At 39.0% G+C, this 20946-nt stretch overlaps 1 protein-coding gene across 7 annotated transcripts in view; it reads right to left on the bottom strand.

Moving 5' to 3' along the window:
• The window catches only part of csmd3b (CUB and Sushi multiple domains 3b), a 310165-nt gene that overhangs the window by 95438 nt on the left and 193781 nt on the right, over positions 1 to 20946 (bottom strand). For all 7 annotated transcript variants that reach the window (XM_067499712.1, XM_067499750.1, XM_067499726.1 and 4 more), the window contains exons 9-11: positions 17426 to 17513; positions 17083 to 17207; positions 8082 to 8203 (exon numbers count right to left, since the gene is read on the bottom strand). In XM_067499712.1, the coding sequence (XP_067355813.1) occupies positions 8082 to 8203; positions 17083 to 17207; positions 17426 to 17513 (335 nt within the window). The remainder of the gene's footprint in view (positions 1 to 8081; positions 8204 to 17082; positions 17208 to 17425; positions 17514 to 20946) is intronic.

Raw genomic sequence — 20946 nt, 5'->3', positions numbered from 1 at the left:
ACACAGAAAACATAACACACACATATCACTTTGAGGTTATAGCCACTTCAAACTCAACCCAATTCGATTTGATCAGTAAGTGAGATTTAAATGTATGGTTGCAAAACTAAACGAATAATCTAAATGAATAATCACATGGAGGAGAAAGAGATGCTAAGGAACGTTTACTAATTGCAGTTTGGGAACCACAAGCTTAAATAATGTGTTGTGATTTCTACAATAGAATTTTATGGTCACGGTTAGGAAAAACAAACAAATGACCTGTTCTGTAAAGTTATGTCTTGTAGCTTTCTATTTTTTACCAAACCTACATGACATTATAATGTTAAAGCTTTTCAGCACAATTAGATTTGTGCTATAACTGGAGCATTCTCATTTTTTTGTTAACATCCTTTCATTTATAATTTCTTAGAACCTTTATGTCTTAAGACTCACCACAGATGTCTATTTACCTTGGCTCGTACAGTTTCTAAAATTAATATGTAAAATATTAAATAGATTGAGTTAAATGATACCACAATACTATTAATATCATAATAACATGAAAATGAGCTTTAAATTGTCAAATAAAAAAAAGCTAAATTACATCATTTATGAATGTCATAATATGTTTAAATGTATATTGCTCTCACTTAACCTAAATCATAACCAGCATGTGTTAAAAAGCTGTTTTTACATCTAGACTTTCACCTATGACCATACCAAAAGTCATTCTCCACTCCTGGAATTATACCTGACCAAAGGTGAATCATTAAAATTCATTTATGCATCACACCATGTGGTAGGCCTTTATTCAGCACAGCAAGGAACAAGCAAGCGAGGAGAAACACCTCCTGCACTGCACTTGCAGCACTGAGAATCAGCACACAGCTAGAAGCCCCGACCAGGAATTATTAAACCAACACTTTCTGTTTCATCTAAGACCAGAGAGAAACGCATTTGGCTGAGGAGAAGAGAGAAATTGAGAGGAGAAGAGGGAGAAATGATAGAAAGAAAGGAGCAGGGAGAGAAAGTGGAAAGTACATAGACAGAGGGAGGAAGAAAGAGTAAGATGGAATAGGGGAGGAGAGAGAAAAAGGAGGCAACAGAAGGGTGGGGGCTAATAATGAGCACATCTTTGATGCTCGTAACGTACAGTGTTAGAATATTTCAAGTTAGAAGTCTGACTTGACCCTCAGGGGGAGGTTGAAACCTCACTGTGCCTTTCCTCCCTCCTCTTTCCTTGTGAGGAATTCTCAGATTTCCAGATTTAATATTCTGCTGGAGGACTTGAAACACATCTAGATACATCTTACACATCGGAGTCTCCTGCATGCTGGTGTGTTAATAGTGTTATTAAGCAAGATGGAAAACACCACCTGATGTGGCTGGAAAATAGTTGAACAAGGGCGGCTGCAAAGATGAAAAAGTGATCTTCCTATTGCTCACAATGCTGACTCAGTCTTATCGGCATGTACGGCAGCAGATTGGATTAAAGCATTACCTACAAACCTGCTAAACTCTCTCCAGCAAGCACAAAGACTCAGAAACCAGCACACTCACAGAAGCACACTCTCTCACACAGAGAGGCGCAGCTTTGTGGAGATTAATGTGTCTATTTCTGTGATTACATAGTCACCATTTCCACACATAGATTATTCCTATGAGCCTAACACAGGCTTTCAATACAACAGCAAGTCTGACAATCAATAGCATACATCAGTATAGGTGTTGACTGTACATCGTCAAAAAGCAAAGCGAAATCTTAAAGAAAGATTTATCGTTTTTCCATGTTGGATATTTTCCTTCATTTGCTGTGGCGACAGTATCCTAGTATGCATGTGTCGTGGAAGCTCAGTCTTGGTGGGTGGGCAGTACGTTCGAGGCTACCTTTGCAGGAAATTCTGTAGGTACAGCAAATAATGGGTGCATGCAGAGAATAGATGATCCTCTAAATAACTCACCTGATGTGCGTGGGATTTGAAATTGCTTGTTTGTTTTTTTTGTGGAACTCGACGTACAGGTGACAGTGTTTTCCTCTTTTATTCTAGTACCAGTAAATACGCTGCCCCTAACACAGTCCAGACATTTCCTCAGCTGTTGCCAAATCCACCAAAAAAATAAATTAAAATAAAAAAGTATCCTTTGGATTAATAAGTCTAATTTGTTGGCTAGGCAACTGAAATCTCTGGGCGTTGCTTGGCCATGCAGTTCGTTAGGTGTTAGGAGAGCCTGTGCATCCCGCCGATGGAAACTGGTCTATCTATTTGTTTGTATACATCATTTATAGAACACCCTAATGCCACATCAGTGCTGTTCACACAGCATTAAACACAGATTAAACTACATTACTAAGCCTTTGTGTGTCTATGAATGTGAATGTTGTAGTGAAGTCAAGTTTGATTGGAACCTCATTACTGCAAATGTGTGGGTTAATGTTTATGTGTGTGTTCTGTAACACTTTTAGCATACTGAGCGTGTATTAGATAAAAGTGAACACTACATATTCTCCTCTCCTCTAATTGGTTGGTGTTGATGAGAGCATCCATTTCTCTGTCTCTTCCCTTATACCGCCATTGCCCCTATCTTTCTCTCTTGCTTGCTGTCACCCTCTGCGTGTCTCTCTTTCTAATTGGCTGCTGCATTGCTTCTTTACATCCGCCTATGGCTTCTAGCCAATGAGGCAACAGAATTGGATTTCCGCTTGATAAAGCACTTCCTTTATGTGTTGTGGATACGATGACGCGCGGAGGGGTGTGTGTGTGTGTGTGGGGGGGGGGGGGGGGGGGTGGGGGGGGTGGGGGGGGTGGACGAGACGCTCCCCTCTCCTTATATCATAAAAAACTACTACTGTACTGCAACTGCTGGAAACACCTGGCGGCCGACGCAATCAGTGATGTATCTTTTGTTGAGCTGAAACCACCATGTGCCTCCATATTAGAAACCAACTCAAAACATGTGGAAAAGGTTTTTACTGTAGCTATGTAAATTCCATACTGAAAAATGCATTATAGTCACTGTGCTCTTTTGGTAAATGTTGAACACTTTTCACCCCAAGCCCTAAAAAGTGCTATGCTGTCCATTCTGTCATAAAAATGCACCCCTAACCATTTCAACAGCAAGCACAAGAAGCTAGTGCTGTGAAATTTTGTCTTGTATTTCTGCCTCATAGCTTCAGTCTACATGCCCGAGTTTTGTAGGCCTTCAGGGCATCAATGAATTTAATGTCTGTAAATGAGCACCAAAAAAAGCTAAAGTGTTACTTTCCCTTCCTACTGAATGCCATAATGGTGTTAACTAAATATGCAAGATGGCAGCACTGAAGCAGTCCGCTTGTATCTGTGGTTTATGCATTGCACTGTGTGGGTAAATGTAATTGAAGTGACGTAAAGCCAGTACATACTATATAATGCTGTCAATGTACATAACAGAGCACAATTTAGCCATTTATATATAATACAGCTGTACTGTGAACTAAGAAAATAGCTGGACATACACAGCAGACAGAGAGTTGCCACAAATTTCATCATATCTCACGCATCATTAACAAATAATGTTAAGAAAACACTTTGACAATCCCACGAGATGGGGAATAGAAAACATAGAAAGTAAAACATGAGGGAGGAGAAGAGAAGAGAAGAGAAGTCTAGTAATGGCCACCTTGTCCTGCCATCCCCAAGGTTAAATGAGAACAGGAGAGAATGATTTGGCTCTAAAGGCTCATTCTGCCAAAACTAAATGAAGCAATAACATCAGAGAGCTATAGAACCCTATTAACACTTAACCTGGGTGAGAGGAAATAGAGGGGTGGGCAGACAAAGAGGGATGGAAGGAATTGAGCTGACGGAGAGAGAAAGAGAAGAGAGGGCAAGCTTCAGAAACCGCATGTTTCTTTACTTTCAGTGTGAGAAGGAGACTGAGAGACATATAGAATATGTGGGGGATTGGGTGCAATGGAGAGAGTGATAGAAGTAAAAATAGTGAAAAACGGGTTTTTCCCCTCAAGTGCCCTCCTCCTTCCCTGTGTCCTCCCTCTCCATAGTAATTTGATGGTTTCAGGCTGAGCTCTTTAATGAAGAATCTGGGTAATTCTGAGGACAGAGCCTCTGGGAGTGAAGGAAGAGGAGGCACGGGCAACATAAAAAGAGAGAAAAAGAGGGATGAGACAGCCAGAGTAAGAGAAAAGGAGTAGTGGATAGAATAGGGAGAGACATGTACAAGCAATAAAAAAAGACATGTTCTGCAAGTGGGAGAGGCAGGCACAGTTGGGACTATTGCCTTTCTCTGAACATGTTTTGCTGCTCGCTCCATCACTCTCTATCTCACTATAAACCTCAGGCTCTCTCTCTGTTCTTGGTTCCAGTTTGCATGTGTGTATCTTGTTGCTTTCTCTCCCCAGGAGATCAACTGACCACTCACCTGCCTGCTAAGATGCCCCTCATTCCCTCATCAGCCTGCTAATTGAGGACAGCTTTCTATTGCCAGTGTGCCAGATCGTCAATGCTCCCATTCTGTTCGAGCCATTCGTGCCTGTTACCTGTTGTTTTTCTGCCAATTCCCTACTGTTTGTTTGCCTCTGCCACCTGCCCAACATAAGCTTGCTTTTGAATTTCGAAAATTACCTCTTACTCTACAAAATGTGTGTCTGGATTTGCAGTTTCCTATTGCCATTTACACTGATCACTTAAACAGTGACAAATTATTTAATTCCTGAACCATCACAAAAACTGCAATGTCAAAAGCTTTAACAGTCTCTAAAACCTTTACTAGAAGGGGACCAATATGCAAACTGTATGTTTTTGTCCAACCTTGAAATGAAATATTAAAGAGTTTCCTAATATTATCAATTACAGCATAGTCATTTATGTGATTCAGCTGCTTTTCAATAAGTAAGAGCCCTTACACTATTCAATGTCACTGTAATTAAATCATTATGTACTGAAATGTATAATACTAACATTACATGCTTAACTTTTAAACTAAGCTTTTTTTAAACTACCGAATTGATTAATGCAACTGATTTTATAGACTTTAAATAAGCTTTGACAAAATGTTCTCTGAATCCACTAGAAAGCAGTGACACTTATTTGATTGCAATGAGACAAGTGTTAATTTACCATAGATGCTAATGCAAGAACAATTCTAAGATTTTATTTTATTTTTTTTAACTATCCTCCTGCATGCACCTCTTTACACATGTCCAACTAACAAGGATTAGTCACTCTTGTTCCCTCTTTTTGCCTCTTTCTTGATAGCATTGACGTCGGGCTTTTGCAATAGGATTAAGACATTATAAAGCCTACATCCTTATGTCTGACAAGATTTCTATAAATCTGTAACTTTTGAGACCATAACTAGTATTTCTAAAGACATGATGGTCGGATATGTTACAAAAGTTTAAATGTAAAGTTCCTTGAGCACATCTGACCTTTGCAAAAACTCTACACACGAACCAGCAACGTTGTGGTTCTGAGTGGTATGTGTTTTAGCCAACAAGGTACAATGTGTTTATAAATGGTTATCCACACTCCTCAATTCAGGTAGTGTACAATTTTACAGACCTGTGAGAGCCTCTAGTGTTATGTGGTCTCATGTAAGTAACATACAAGGTGAAATATAGTACCATGCTGCTTCAGATTCTCAGATTTTTCTCTATTCCTGCATAAAATCGTTATACCAGTAGATAAAATGAGCCCTATTAAATTAGACCAAAATACACTTCATCATTTATACAGTACTCTGTGGTATATTATTCAAAGTTAAATGCATTATTTGTGTGGTGGAAAGTTGTGTGAATCTCTTGGAACATCAATTTGTAGGAAAAATCAAATTTGGGTGTTTGGATGAGAGGTGTGAGGCCTCACTATCAAAGTCTAATCTTGGAATCACAGGTTTGGAGAAGTATGTCATGGGCCAAACAAAGAACATTTCTGAAGACTAAAGAATAAGAGATGGTGATGGTCACCAAACTTGAATGAAATGTTTTAGAGTGTAAACTGCAATTCAGCATAAGAACCATATTCAATGTGTGAAACGGGCTGGCAGTGTCATGATATGGTCCTGCTTTGCTGGCTCTGGACCAGAACAGCTTAACATTGCTGATGGAGCCATAAGTTCTGAGCTATTCAAACAAATTCTGCAGGAAAATGTCAAGGTATCCACCTGTTAACTAAAATCGACAGAAAGTGGATCATGCAGCAAGACAATAACCCTAAACATACAAGTGGATCTACCGAACGCTGGTTTAAGGAGGAGAAATTCAATGTTTTAGAATGACTGGGTCAAAGCCCTGACCTTAGTCTTATTGAAATAATTTGGTATGACCTTAAGGTGGTGGATCATGCAAAGAAGTCAAATAACATCCCTGTATTGCTGTTCTCTAAGGAAGAATGGATTAAAATCCGTCCAAGCTGATGCAGGGCAGATGCTGAGCAGGTGCAGGGCTGATTAACACTTATCTAAAACCTGAAGGTATTGCAGGTAAAGTGAGTTACATGAGCTACCACAAGGTGCAGGTTCATATACTTTTGCTACACAGAGATGTTAATATATGGAGAAAACTGTTCAAAATAAATCAATATATTTTGATACTTTTTAGTTTCATTTGCTTAATCAGGTTTCCTTTATCTAGCTTCAGGAAACTCCGATCACAATTTAGATCCGACGTTTATAGAAACGTCGGATCTAATCTCAGGGTCTCTAATCTAAGGGTTTCACAAAGTTTCCACCACCACCGTTTAGAATTAAGTGTGATTAAGCCAAGCACTACACTAGGCTGTATTTAAACAAAGAGTCCAATTTTTTAATGCCTTTAAAATGCTATTAAACATGAAAACATGACAATATAGCATCAGCTTAGTCTGAGCTCCATTTAAATCACCATTTGGCAATATCTAAAATAATTCAATAATAAATATACAATAATTTTAAATGCCTTAAACAGACCCACACATACATGTACTCCACGCACCCAGAGGGTTCAGAGGGGCAGTAGTTCTCTAGCCTTCAACAATACGCTCTGTAGCCTTCAATACAGAATGTACTGCTCTAGGCCATAAACCAGAGGCCTTGGGCAGTGACAAAGAGAGTTGTGTGTGAGAGTGCGTGAGAGGAAGAAACAAAAGTTTTGAGTGTGTGCATGTGTATGTGTGTGCCTGAAATAGACCTATAGTGTGTATTTCAAACTTACATATGTAAAAGGGTGTGTGTGAACATATCTGTATGTGCATCCCTGTGGTGCTGACGCAGGTATTGCCACTGATGACAGAGTGGTCACCACAGTGTCCCTGAGTAGAATAAGGATGCGTCTCCTGAATACCAATCAGATTTCTCCTGGGGCATAAAGCAACCAGTAGCAGCTATCTGGTAAACATCCAGCCCATCATCTGCCCCTTGGCAGGAATAACCACAAAATTAGACACTGCCATGCTCGAACCAGCTTGTAATTTACAATGCTTATCATATCAATTATTATTCAGCACCTTTAAATTGTTTAAATATTATGTGTTATGTATAAAACCTGTAACATGAATTTGAACACACTCTTCACAATAAGAAAGAATTGATAGATAATATGCATTCTCACATCTTCCTCTGCAATGGATTCTGTTGCTTATTTAAACCCCAACTGATCTCATACCTACTGTATAGGCAGGGATGAATCATTTATCAAGACAACACTAGTGTTAAAGGGTAAGTGTACCTTAGTCACCTGGGAAGAGGATACCTGGCAGGAACAAGGGTTGTACTCAATGTGCCTGGCTAAAGAGGTGTGTGATGATTTAAGTATTGAAAACGCACATGATACGCACTAGTCCCAATAGCAATCCAACAGACCCCTGCCTGGCTCACTTAGGCCAAGTACCTGCAAACAGGCATCACAGGCCAAAGTGTGCAGGAGCATCCCTCTATATAAAGTTAATGTAAAATGCAGAGTACATTGTATGCAGTTCACTGTCAAAGGAGTTTCATTCTACGATTTAGTTATGATATCAATGTTTTCTACCGTGTGTTATTATGTTTGAATGTAAACAAGATACAACCGATCAAATAGCCATATTTCAATTAGTTTGACAGAGAAAGGAGAGAAAAAGAAGGTTTACCTTATTGGGATTTGAAGCTGTTATTATCCACACACACTGTGCATTGCTCTCATACTGAATTGGAAAGTTAGGTGATGTAAAAGTTCCTGACGGACCTTGAAGATTACTGCCACATGTCTTCACTGTGAACAGAGGAAACACAATGTCATTGTTGTTAGTATCAACTGTAGAATTAAGAGTGGTATTAGAAACAGCAATTGTACAACGCTGCTGTGTCGCTGCACTACAACAGAAAGACAATTACCTTTATAATTAAACAATTTAGGTGATGCTTAGCCAGGGATTGTCAGAATAAATCCAACAGCAAAATAAAGCATTTATGGGTCACAGCTGAATCCCATAAAGAACATTTATAAGTAAAACAATAAGACTGCGGTGACATAGGAGAAGCACAGAGAATAGCAGAGCAGAGAAGGGAAGAGTGAACAGTAGAGCGGAGCAGAGCAGAGCAGAGCAGAGAAGAAAATAGAGAAGAGAAGGTCAGATAGATGTTATTGATACTGTCAGCAACATCTCTCTGGCTAAGACTTAATTGGAAGCTATTGGCTGTGAAATACCACAGGATTAGCTAGAGTTGCAGTATTGACTGATAGAGACACTCACCAGCAATTTACTCTCAAAATCTATTGAAAGTCAACAACTTCCAACTACTAGCTGGACAATAATTACACTCCATCTTTAAGAGGAGTAAAAGATCTACAACGCTGCTTGGGATAGCACAGATCTTATATAAGATATCGTGGGATGCTGTAGCTAACAATATTTTTCATCCACTTGAGCAGTGATGCTTGATTGGGCAACCAATGGCATTAAAGTGAATTATTATGTGGTTTGAGTGCAGATTCTCTATGCAAATACATAAAGGAATTTTACTATATGCCGACACTTGTGCTGAAAAGTCACACAAACTGATAAACACAGCCACTGAAGCTACACTCAGTGGGGTGTTGAAAATGACACATGCTAGCTTTTCGATAAACCAACTAAGCCTTTATTAGGCTGTGTGTTCTGACTGGATGTGATAGAGAACCTGCTTGTCTGTCCTTGGGTCGTCCTGTTAGAGTAGGGAGGTAATTTTCTGGTTGGTTTGAAGCAGCGTTTGTTCCTTAATTAGTTTGTTCAGTGGTAGGCCGCAGGAACACGTACAGTTAACAGTCACAAACACACACACACACACACACACACACACAAAACGAAAGCAAATACGTAAACATGAATGCATTTTATGGTGACATTCTTACAAACAGGCATATGTGTACTATACATTCAGCTGCACATACTGTGCAGTCACAGAAACAAAGCGAAATAATAACACCATTTGCAGAGTCACAGGAGACTTGGTGTGCAAATAAGAACACTCAACAGGACATCTAAAAGTAATTTATACATACTCACCATGCACACATAAATTCATAATAAAGTATCTTTGCAGGCACTCACACAAGCACATAAGTTGCCGTACTGTAACTGTGACTTAGTGGTCAAACCGAAGGCAAGGGACAAGTAAAAGAACCGTATCACACCATGTTTATGTGTGTATTTTTCTTTCTGTGCGTAATGGGCTGTGTCTGTGAACTGTTGTAAGAGAGTGTCAGAACAAGTATAAGACCCCTTGGTGATACCCTATATCTCTCTCACCTGTCTCTCTGTCTGAATCTCTGCATTTGCCTCTTTGTCTTCTGGATCTCTACCCGAGTTCCCCTTGCCTGAATCCAGTCAGCGCTTGTTGCTCTAATTCTCAATGCATCTTCAAATGACCTTCTCTAATGTTCCGCTCACTGCAATTTATACACCGATAGATACACAGAGATGAAGTCTGTGTGCGAGTTCCACGTGAGAAATGATTTATCTGCATGCCTCCAAAGGTATGTGTGTATCTTAGTAGCAGCGTGTGTGTGTGTGTGTGTACACTGACAGCTCAATCAGCGTGGCTTGAACGAATGGCCGGCCCATTGCCGTGCCAACAGCAGAATAGGCATGGTGTTGCTATAGCGATAGCGCACAGAGAGTTATCACCGGAATTACCAGAGGAGCTAACATCCTATAATTTATATTTTAGTCCATCCGTCTCTCGGCCCACATCTGACTGTCTCTCCCTCTCACTCTTTATATTCATGTTTTCTCTCTATCCCAATATCAGTCGTCATCTGTAGTTCATGATTTACGTTAAGGAGTTCTGTTGATGAGTTTGGGGGCCTGGTGACTCAGTGGTAGAGCATTGGGTTGGGGGGCAGAAGGCAGCGGGTTCGAATCCCACCCCACCAGGTGTGGCCACGCCCATCCAACCAGGGCAACCTTGGTGCTGGTCCCGAGCCCATGAGGAATGGGAGGGTGGTGGCAGGAAGGTCACCCGGCGTAAAAACTAATGCCTAATCAATGTGCGGAACACCTTAAAAGGACAAGCCGAAACGTGTTGATCTTTCAGTTAAAGAGTTTAAGGACAATACCAAGTGTTTCAGTGGAAGCACGTTGGTCTCTCTAAAGACTGTGACTAATGTTTTAAGTGTGATTGTGGGAGCATTACAGCTACTTGTAGTGCAGTTTTCCATTATTAGTGGTCTGTTAGAACTTTGTCTCTCTGCGTGTCTCTTTCTACCCTCCTCATCATTATTTGTACTGGCACACAGTACATAAGGCGTAGAGCCAATAGGGCCACACTATCATTGAAGTGATAATGAATAGATCAAATTAAAATTTTTGATGAGGTCTATCTGGTACTAAAAGCATATTGTTGGAATCACGAGCAAGCTTAATTGAATGCTCTAGACAGGGACTGCAGTGAGTGTCTATGTGTGTATGTAACAACATATCCTTGTTTGAATTTATATATTCAGATCCACTGGGTCCCACAGGATTTTCACTCTGTCTCTCTTACTATAACACATTAACACAAACATGCATACCCACATAAACCACTGGGAGGTGAACCAAAATGAAATGATGTTTCAGGCAAAGAGCACACTGCCAAAGCCTATAGTGTAGCTCCAATGCCCTTGCTCACAGTTCTCCAAACTTTAGTTTTATGGCTTTAGAGCATAACTAACACGGCATAGGCTCTTGGACGATTGCAGTGACAATTTCTCTTTTTAAAGTTATTCAGCTTGACAATGTTTTGACTCGGATCTCCATTCTAACTGAACAGAAACTCCAAAGTGCTGTCCTTTGGTCTGATTTCTGCTTTAAACTCAAGGTCTGTAATTCTGCTGCTTTCTCTGCAGGACAGATTTTGTGGTTAATGAATGACCCCACCAGTGGAGGGCCCCAGTTCAATCATCCATGCAGGAGTACCTGTAGACGTATACCAAGGACACTTAGCCCCTGCCTGTTGCAGATTATCTGCTCGATCCTGCACTCCAATAACATAACATAGTGAGAATTAGCAAGGGGTCAGATTTTTTACACAGATGAGTTTTACACATTATACAACTGATCGGATGGTTTGGAAATTACATGATACTGGACCACCAGTGTCCTCTTAGTGCAAACGCAAATTTCCTGGGATGATTTGTGATTTGTATGTGTATTTTTGCATATTTGTCACACTTAAATGATTCAAATCATCAAACAAGTTTAATATTAAACAAAGATAACCCAAGTAAATACAAAAGGCATATTGTAAATGAGGATTTCATTTAGACAGGGAAAAAAGGCTGTCCAAGCTTAACCGTCCCCATGTGGCGAAATACTTGCCAGTCATACATATTGCCAGTCATCGCAAATGCTTGACTGCAATCGTTGCCGCCAAGGGTGGGACGAGTTGTGAGGTTCAAAAGGCAAACTGTTTCACATAGGGCCAGATATATTCCGATCAGGTATGTAAAATTATAATTTTAAAAAAAAAAGCGTTTTTTATTTACTCTGGTTATTTTTGTGTATTATTTAAATTTGCTTGATGGACTAAATCATTTAAGTGTGACATGCAAAAAAAATTAATAAATCAGCACTGTATAGTCCACTGTATCAGCCAGAAATATATATTTTTAAATGATAGTTATTTCTTCATCAAACAAACTTTATGATTAAAAAAGATTAGCTATTAAGAGACTATTCCCATGAAAGGTAATTTCTTATTAAAGTAACTTTTACAAGAATGATGTGAAATCATTTAGACAGGTAAGCTTACAGTAAATGAATCCCTCAAATCCTAACTTTGACAAAATAAATAAAACTTGTCAAGCCATCATGTTGATGTTTAATTACAGGTAGACTGAATTGGATTTGACAGTTTTTATGAGTTCGATAAGTTGGATGTATACGGCAAAGTCAGAAAACCTATATTTGAGTTAAATACTTAAGTCCTGAATCACAGTGTTGAGTCAGATTACAGATCAGACACCTTTGTAGGACGGCTGAACTGGCTGTTTTAACAGGCTGCCTACAGGAGCAGATAGATTGACCAATGGACATAGAGGATGATTGATGACATCATTAAGCTGGCACACACTGTTCCAATGGCCATCACTCTGGTTAGTGTTGGGGCACACACATATACACATGCAGTAAAACACAGAATGACACACACACACAGACAGTCATTTAGAGTTGCTGTTGTACAGTGTATATACACATCAATTTCTGTCTTTTCTTCTTCCTTCCTTTATTGCTTGGAGTCAACATGTGTGCATGAGTCTGTGTGTTTCAGAGTGTGCATCAGGCTGACATATAGCACCCTTCATATTCGGGCAGATCAACTGAGCTCTGCTGGAGTTCACACACAGAGAGACAGACAGAGAGAGAACTGGCTCAGTGGCCCTGCCATCTGTCCATTAATCAAGGTGCCACATGGACTCTCTCGTCCTCTTATTCTCATAAAGTGTTGCAGGAATGGACAGAAGGACATTGCAGTTTGATGGCTTTCTCTGTAGTTTATTTTTATTTAGTTTTGTAATAGTGTTATTGTATCTAATAAACAGATTACCACCCTGTCCCTCTCTCTGTCCTTCTACATCTATCTGTCTATTTTGGTTGGTTCACTGTTGTGAGATAAAGGGCAATTTTTCAACATACATTCACTTTATTTTCCCTCTAATGTTCCCAAAGACACATTTAACAGTATTTAAGTGTTCTGACAGAAGTGACCCTTTAATAAGTCAGCTGGCTTGATGCTTCCTGACAGATTGTCTCTCTCTCAATGTTATTCATGAGTTTAGCTATTGGCTGGTCTGCATGTAAAGGTCAAATCTGAGCTGTGTTCAGCTAGACACAGCTTCTCTCTCATTCCATTTTTTGTTCAGCAGGATGAAAGCAGCTTAAATAAGGACACTTTACATTAGAGTACACAATGTTTTCTTGCCAAGGAGCAAATGCAATGAAACACACATGGCTTACTCTCCTCTCCTACACTAGCTTACTTGTTGAAGTCAGTCCACAGTCTTATTTATATTCATGCCCCAACATAATTAGTGGATGTGCAAACAGAGGGATGCAGCCAGGTTGTGTGCCATCAAATACATATTTTTGCACTTGCATCTACCTGAACACACCTGTGCCAAGTTAGTTCAAGTGGTGCATGCCAGGCTATGTTTACTCAGATGCGGCATGCATTTTTTTTTTTTTTTTTTTTTTTTTATATGACATTGTTCTGGCATTCCCACCAGCCCAGAACACCTCTTTATACATTTTGGGCAATTCAATAAGTTAAATATTTTGACAAAAAAAGCACTTAGTCTTGTGTATTTATTTTATACAGAGCAGTACACCTCAATAATATATACAGAGCAAGTCAACTGAAAGAATTCTTTTAGTGATCAGAAATAAAGTTTACAGATAATTGTACTGTGTCTAAAACTAATTGTAATTGTAGCCAACTGTAACTGACTTAGTGGATATGTCTGCCACAATTTTAAATGAGTGGAATTTGTCTCTATATAAGGCAGCTATAGCTGACTGGAGTGGTCACACAGGAAGTCCCTCCAGGGATTCGCAATGTCACAATGGCAGGAATGAATTCAGACGATTTCCCATGAAGTCTGCACTACGTTGCAACTTAAAACATCATAAAAAGATAGTAACACGCATCACCACTTTTCTTCTGAAAAGCTGTCATGAAATCTGGTATTTTAGGCTGTCTTTTAAATAAAAGGGCCACAAAATAACCTGGAGGGAAAGACTATTCATAGTAAAAGAGCCTTGTGTGTCAGTTGACTACATGATGATAATATTAAATCCTGTTTGCTGACCAACAAAAACACTACATAATAAAACATATAAAATTGATAAGAGCTACAGGCCACTTCTAGACAACATTCAAGCTTATTCTACTCACAGTCTGTTAGCTTTGGAATAACCATTCTCTCTTGCCTCTGGGGCATTTTTGTTGTCAAAATTTCAATATTGGATTTTTGTTCCTTTGGGGAAATACATTCTTTTGAATAAACGTAAGAATAGAAGAGTAGTCTCAATATTATTCTACATGCTTTCAGCTAAGCCACTTCCACCAAAACACCCTATTTCCAGCTTTGATGTATATCTGCAATGTTTACAGATGTTTTGTATAAGGGCTCTTTGTGCTCTGTTTTCTCTTTTGAGAAGTCTTGGCATATAGCTCAAATAAAGCCACAGCACTGTTGTCACAAATATACGATTGCAGTGTCACATGTACTGTGTCTTGTCCTTCAAGCAACCTCGATGTGATTATTCGGGGATTTGTGGAATTTTTGAAGAGGCCTTTCTGTTTCACCAAAGTAGGACGGAGGTATACAGCATAACAATGACACACGGCAGTGATTGCATGAGCTTTAAACAGAAATACAGTATATTCTGTTTCAAGCCTATTACAGTCTGAACATGGATTGTGAATCACTGAAGAGCCTTCATGGTAACAGGTAGATTTGCCAGAGATTGTGTCATGAACTGCGAAAAAAATGTGAACAGTTGTTGGCACTGGTTGCTTTTTAGCACCGGGCAACATTAATTGAGTTTGTGCAGTTTGCATTACGGGACCATGCTGGAGTAACTGTGCCCTCCATAGTGAGATACTTCAAATAACAAAGATCAACTAACCCAGAATGACTAGTTACTTAGCAACAACCACTGAGCAGGATGATGCACTTTGTCGTGGCTTTGTCAGAAAGTTGCTCACTAAATATTTGCTCATACGGGGAATATATGTGACAGCGTCTTGAATTCAGCACATTAATAACACTGCACACCTGCCACTCAGATGTTAAAGTACCTTGGGTGAAAACCTGCCCGCATAGCTTCCTATCAAATATCCTTGCTGATTGGGGAGTGATGGCTCTATTTCCCAGTGATAGAGGTCATTCTTTTAACCATTCACTGCCTCGGGGGACAACATCAGTGACTTTTAATGTCATTGGCAGTTTCTCCTAGGGGAGGCTTAGCCCATCACAGCATGCAGGTAAATGCAGGACTTGATTGGCTTAGTGTCTGTAGCTATATTTAATTGGTCCTTATAAAGTATTTAGTGATGATGGACCACTAAAAGCCATTAACAATTTTAAAGAGCCAATCAAAGGGCATCAGCATTATAATATCTCTGATAACGAGTTGGATAATAAGGTTGATTGGCAGGGACCAGTCAGGGCCCAGGTGGGACAGACAAAGTCAGCAAAATTGACAAGGTTATATATGGTCTGCTGACAAGGATCTGTGCTGTCATGGTAACAAAACACCTATTGAAGGTCAGTCCCCCTGGGTGTCTGGTTCATAGGACAAACTCATGGCAGCTGTTGAGACTAGCAGGTAAACTGTGTCCTTCAACCAAGACACTGAACCTATATGAACTTCTCTATGCTTCTCTGTAGCTGATCTCACACTTCATCCATACAGTGGAAGAAGTCAGGTTCCATACTGTAGAAGCATCATTTATGTACTAGACAATATCAGGCCTCCAGTCAACACCGTCCAGGTCTGGTTAGATTCAGTCCTTTCTTAAGGTTCCTCCTACACTACGCTTAAAATGGAGAAGCTGACATTTCTATCTGTCAGCTACAATCCAAATATTGTAAATCTGCTTTTTTTTTTGGTTTGTTTGTTTTTTGCAAAAATGTTGTTTTGCTCAGTTTAGCTGGTGTTCATATGCTAATGCCATGTGATTTAGTAGGCTTTAATCTCACGGAGGCAATATTCAGAAAGCAGAAAGAGTAGGTGTGTCAGTTTCCTTTCCCCATCCTCCTGCTTCCTACGTTTACCTGCCCTTACACTCTTTTCTATTTCTTTCTCCTTCTTTGAATCTCAGTGATTATTAGTTAGGTGTGAAAGTACCTCTCTTGTTCTCTCTCTCTCTCTTTTGCTAGTCACACACACAGACCAACACCAAGTGAATATTGGTTCTTATGTTAAAGTATGTGTCTCCAGCCACAGTCTGAAGCCTGGTGAAGGGAGACAAGACAAACGACTTTGGCATTTAACATGACAGACGCCTTCTCTCTGTGTCTCACTCCCTCCGTGAGTGCATGTGTGTCTCAGACAAGTCTCAGACAAAAAAGAATCAGCAGCAGATGTGAACTTAGAACTAATAATAAAAGCTGAAAATTTCATATTTGAAATGTGTTAATTATTTGTAATTGTCAAGTGTTCATTTAATTGAAATTGCTATTTGATTTATATTTTATATTGTGCAACGAAGATCAGACACTGTGCTTGTTAACAGTAGTGTTTACCCACAATATACTGTGTTTACACTACAGGCTGTAATTTTAGGTCCTGAACAATCACTATCATAGCTCCCCTGATGAAAGCACACAACCGCAGCATGTTAGTGAGGTTCTAGGCTGCAAACATTGGATTATAGAGTGTTTTGTTTCATAATTTTATAGCCGGAGGCTTGAAAGTGATTTGGGATTTTTCTACTAAAAATCAGCCTTGATCAACACAAACTCAAGCTGAGTAGAGGCCAAAGCAACAGTTCGAGGCAGTGTACATGAGCAGCTGAGCTTCACTGATTTCCTAACTTCACATCTCATTCTTCATCTGTGTCAGTTATACTACAGTGGTTGTTTGTATGTTTGTGTAGGTGCAAGTTGATGCTAATTCTTACCTTTACAGACAGGTCTGTGGTCACTCCAAGCTGCAAAGACTTCAGCCACTCTCTGGCAGCTAATTGTTTTACTGCCTTGTAGAACATAGTCTTCTCCACAGCTGAACTGAACCACACTGCCAATGCTACATATATATATTCATACACGCACACACACACATATTCACATACAAAGGGAAGATTCAGAGAGAGATTTACAAAAACAACAACAACAAAAGGAATAAAAGACTTGCATATTTTCATCTATACAGATCAAAAGATCATCTACACAGGTACATCTCTATTTGAATGCAAACATGTCATTTTAAGTGTGTGCCTACGCATTTATGAAAGCAATTTGTACCTGAAGTCGTTGCCATGGCGTTTACCGTTCTCTGGCTCTCCTGGGTCAGGGCAGGAGTTGGATGCCTGTCTGACACCACCTTCATTTACTACACTCAGAGAGAGAGACAGGTAGATATCCCGAGACAAACAGGTCAGAATGAAGCACAGGCAAGTAGATGGATCAGTGGTTGATACTAGAACTGAGTTTAAAAGGCCTTTTGTTGAAAATATTCATGCATATGGAGTGACATTTGTAATTCAAGCTTGTTTATGAATAAGTATATATATAGTAATATGATGTCAACATTCTAGTTATAAACACCCTGCCAAAGCAAAAGTACTTCAATGCACCTTGGAACACATCTGAAATGCGCTGTGACTGTTTTCTATTGATAGCATTCAATAAAAGTCTTTCTCAGTGTATTTAAAGTCCTCCACTTTTAGTTTTAGAAGCCTTCCTCCTTCGTCACATATTAGCTTTAGAGGCAGCAGGAGGCAGGTGGAAGGAGAAACGGTTTAGATATACCAGGAGATGAAGAGACAGATGGGTTAGACCGTTACGTAGGCAGACAGGGACAACAGAGCACTCCAGATACAATCTAAATACTCTCAGAAACATGAGAGCTAATCTTGACAGTCACACTCCAAACATCACAGAGGTTGAACAGAGACAACAGACAGAACTGTACAAATATTTTGAGCCTGCAACATCACAAAAAACATGCACCTAACTTGATGCGTACTTTGTCTCGGTCTCTAATTATAGCACGGCTATTATATGTGAACTTATATTGTTGTGTGCTTATTGCCTAACCTCTTTCCTGTCACAGTCTCCTGGCTCCTTTACCACTGTGAATCCAAAGATTTATTTTATAGGTTTACCTAAAATAACCAAATTCTACAATATACTGTAAGACTTTTACTATCCAGAGTGTCTTCATTCTCTCATGCATTGAAAAGTTTTACATTTTTCCAGACACATACTGCTACTGGGTTAACTTTGAGCAATGGGCAGTGTATATGACAGAAAAGGCAAAAAAATAAATAAATAAAAGCTTGTGTGCCTTCTCAGCCAAAGCCAAAGAAACACAGCTGTCAGGTAAGTGAAAGGAGGCAAAACATAAACAACTTTATTTCATTTTTAAAAAAGAATCCCATTTTAAAACTTTACTATACAATTTGTTTGAATTTGAGAAGTTAGTTTTCTCTGGCACTTTTTTTTATAACCATCTGCCACAGAGCTGTTTCTAGTAGGCTGGACACAGCAAATGTATTAGTAGCAATACAGCATCTTAATGAGGGCAGTCCATTGATGGCCTAGTTTTACTTCATTTAAGACCCACATGACAGAGTCTTTCACATTCCTTAATGAGATCAGGGTGAGAGGAAAATAATTTGAATAATCCTTGAGTTCCCCTCATCTTTCATTCACACCAATGAATATAAAATTAGGCCACTCTAAGGAGTTTTAAGCGTGTTCTTTCAGTCGTTCATCCTTTCCTAATGTCTGATGTCAGAAGAATATGACTAGAGGGAAATACTGTCTTTGTCTGCTTATTTACATCAGGTAAGCCGAGCACCACACGGTATATCCTGATGATCAACTGCAAGGACTAATATTAAAATAAGAAAGGAACAACTAATCATATACTTTGGTGTAGTATAATATTTAACTTATTTCTAAGGCAAGATGGCAGTGATTACTTATTTTATCAATGTGCTTAAGCTTAGTTTCAGTGTAGAAGAGAATTCTGTCTATGTTATCTGCATGGTGATAAAAATATCCTCACAAAAATCCTTCTCTCCTTATTTTCACCCAGAAATTTTAAACTCATTTTCACCTAGCATTAATCTAACCTTGTGTAAAAGTTATTTTTGCTGCTATAACAACTTGCTGTTCTCATCATCTAAACAAGGTCTTTTCACACTAACTACACCTCAAAAAACAGTTTAACTAAAAAAAAAAACTAAAAAAAAAAAATCAAAATGGAAAGAAAATAGAAATTAGCTGTTGGCTTAACAAAAAGTCCCAGAAAGTCGGAAAAACAAATGTTTGAGTGGGAGTTTTAAGCTGTAAATGTATCTTTTTTTTCCAAAAATTAACCTTTATTAATCCAAGATTTTCACTTTTTCATAAAAATTAATAAATATGCCCCAAAGATGCAGCTTCAGTATTTACTTTTTTTGACACCAGTTGCAAAATGCTGGTAAAAAGTGAAATTAAAGTAAACTTACATTTTATCATGTCAAAAGTGCTGATGCCAGAGAACTCGATTAGGTGTAACAAACAGACTGAGTGATGATAGTGGCCATTTCTGCTTCCACATAAACATCCTCCTACCCAGACTGTCTCGCTGTCCGACTAACATGCATGTATATGTTTAGTCTGTATCAACAACCCACCAGGTGGTTGGTGTGTGTGTGTGTGTGTTTCTTCGAGTAGATAGTTTGTTGCTTTGTTGGAGCATCTAATTTGTCCATCTGGACTATTAACACGATAACAGAGGGGCTGCTATCGGTTCTGTGTACAAACACACACACAAAATTCACAGTCGTCAAACACATATACAATACACACATGAACAAAAACAAAAATGTACATACAGAAACTGTATAGTTAACAATTGTATAGGTACAGGCAGGCAGGCAGACACAGACACACACACAATCACAGCTTTTAGGCTTCGCTGAGGAGACAAACTACTCAAAGTAGAGCACCTGAACCCATTGCAGTCCGACTAATTACCATAAAAATTCACAATCAAATAAATGTCAACTGTGACTTTCCAACCTGTCAGGAAACCTGTGTTGTGCACCATTTCTATGACCAATGTTCAGCTTCATCCCTTCTCCATCAGCTCGTACAGTTTTTAGGAGATTGACGAACAAGCATACAATCATGCCAACACAAAGTGGACAAGTAATTGAAAAATACAAGCAAATAAGTCAGAAATGTTCAAAAAAAAGCATCATTAGCGAGCATGCAAACCAATCCATGACATGGAAAAGCATGGTCTACTTATATGTGCATACAGCTCAGCATTTTGGCGTTTGTGTATGTCCTTTTAGAGATGCATACAGTATTAATGTGTTCTAGCACAGTAGTTGTGCATATATGTGCATGTTAATTATTTTTGGGGTATGGTACACTGGAAATTCATGTGTACAACCGCAGTACAGTAAATGCAAATGCTGTGTTGTTTGTCATAGACTACATTGAGAATCCAAACTAAATAAATGTCACCATTATCTGTTTGACACAAACAGCTAAACCCCATACTGCAGTATAATATGCGAGGTATGTGACAGACAAAAAGAAAGTAGGAGAGGTATAAGAAAGAGGGAATAGAAGATATAAAGAGGAAATTGAATTTAAAAAAAGGTAAAATACGTGAGAATAAAGTGGTTACTGACGGATTTAACAAGAGAAAGTTCAGTAACAGGTGCTTCTATTTTTCTTGCTTTTTGTGAACATTCTCCTAAAGGCCAGAGTGTTGAAAGGGCTTTAAACTGAAATATTCATGTGCCCATTTTTTTGTA

Source organism: Channa argus, chromosome 1 (genome assembly GCF_033026475.1).
Source record: "Channa argus isolate prfri chromosome 1, Channa argus male v1.0, whole genome shotgun sequence".
NCBI lineage: Eukaryota > Metazoa > Chordata > Actinopteri > Anabantiformes > Channidae > Channa > Channa argus.
The sequence above is the reverse complement of the archived record's forward strand: the minus strand, read 5'-3'. Positions and strand labels throughout refer to the sequence as shown.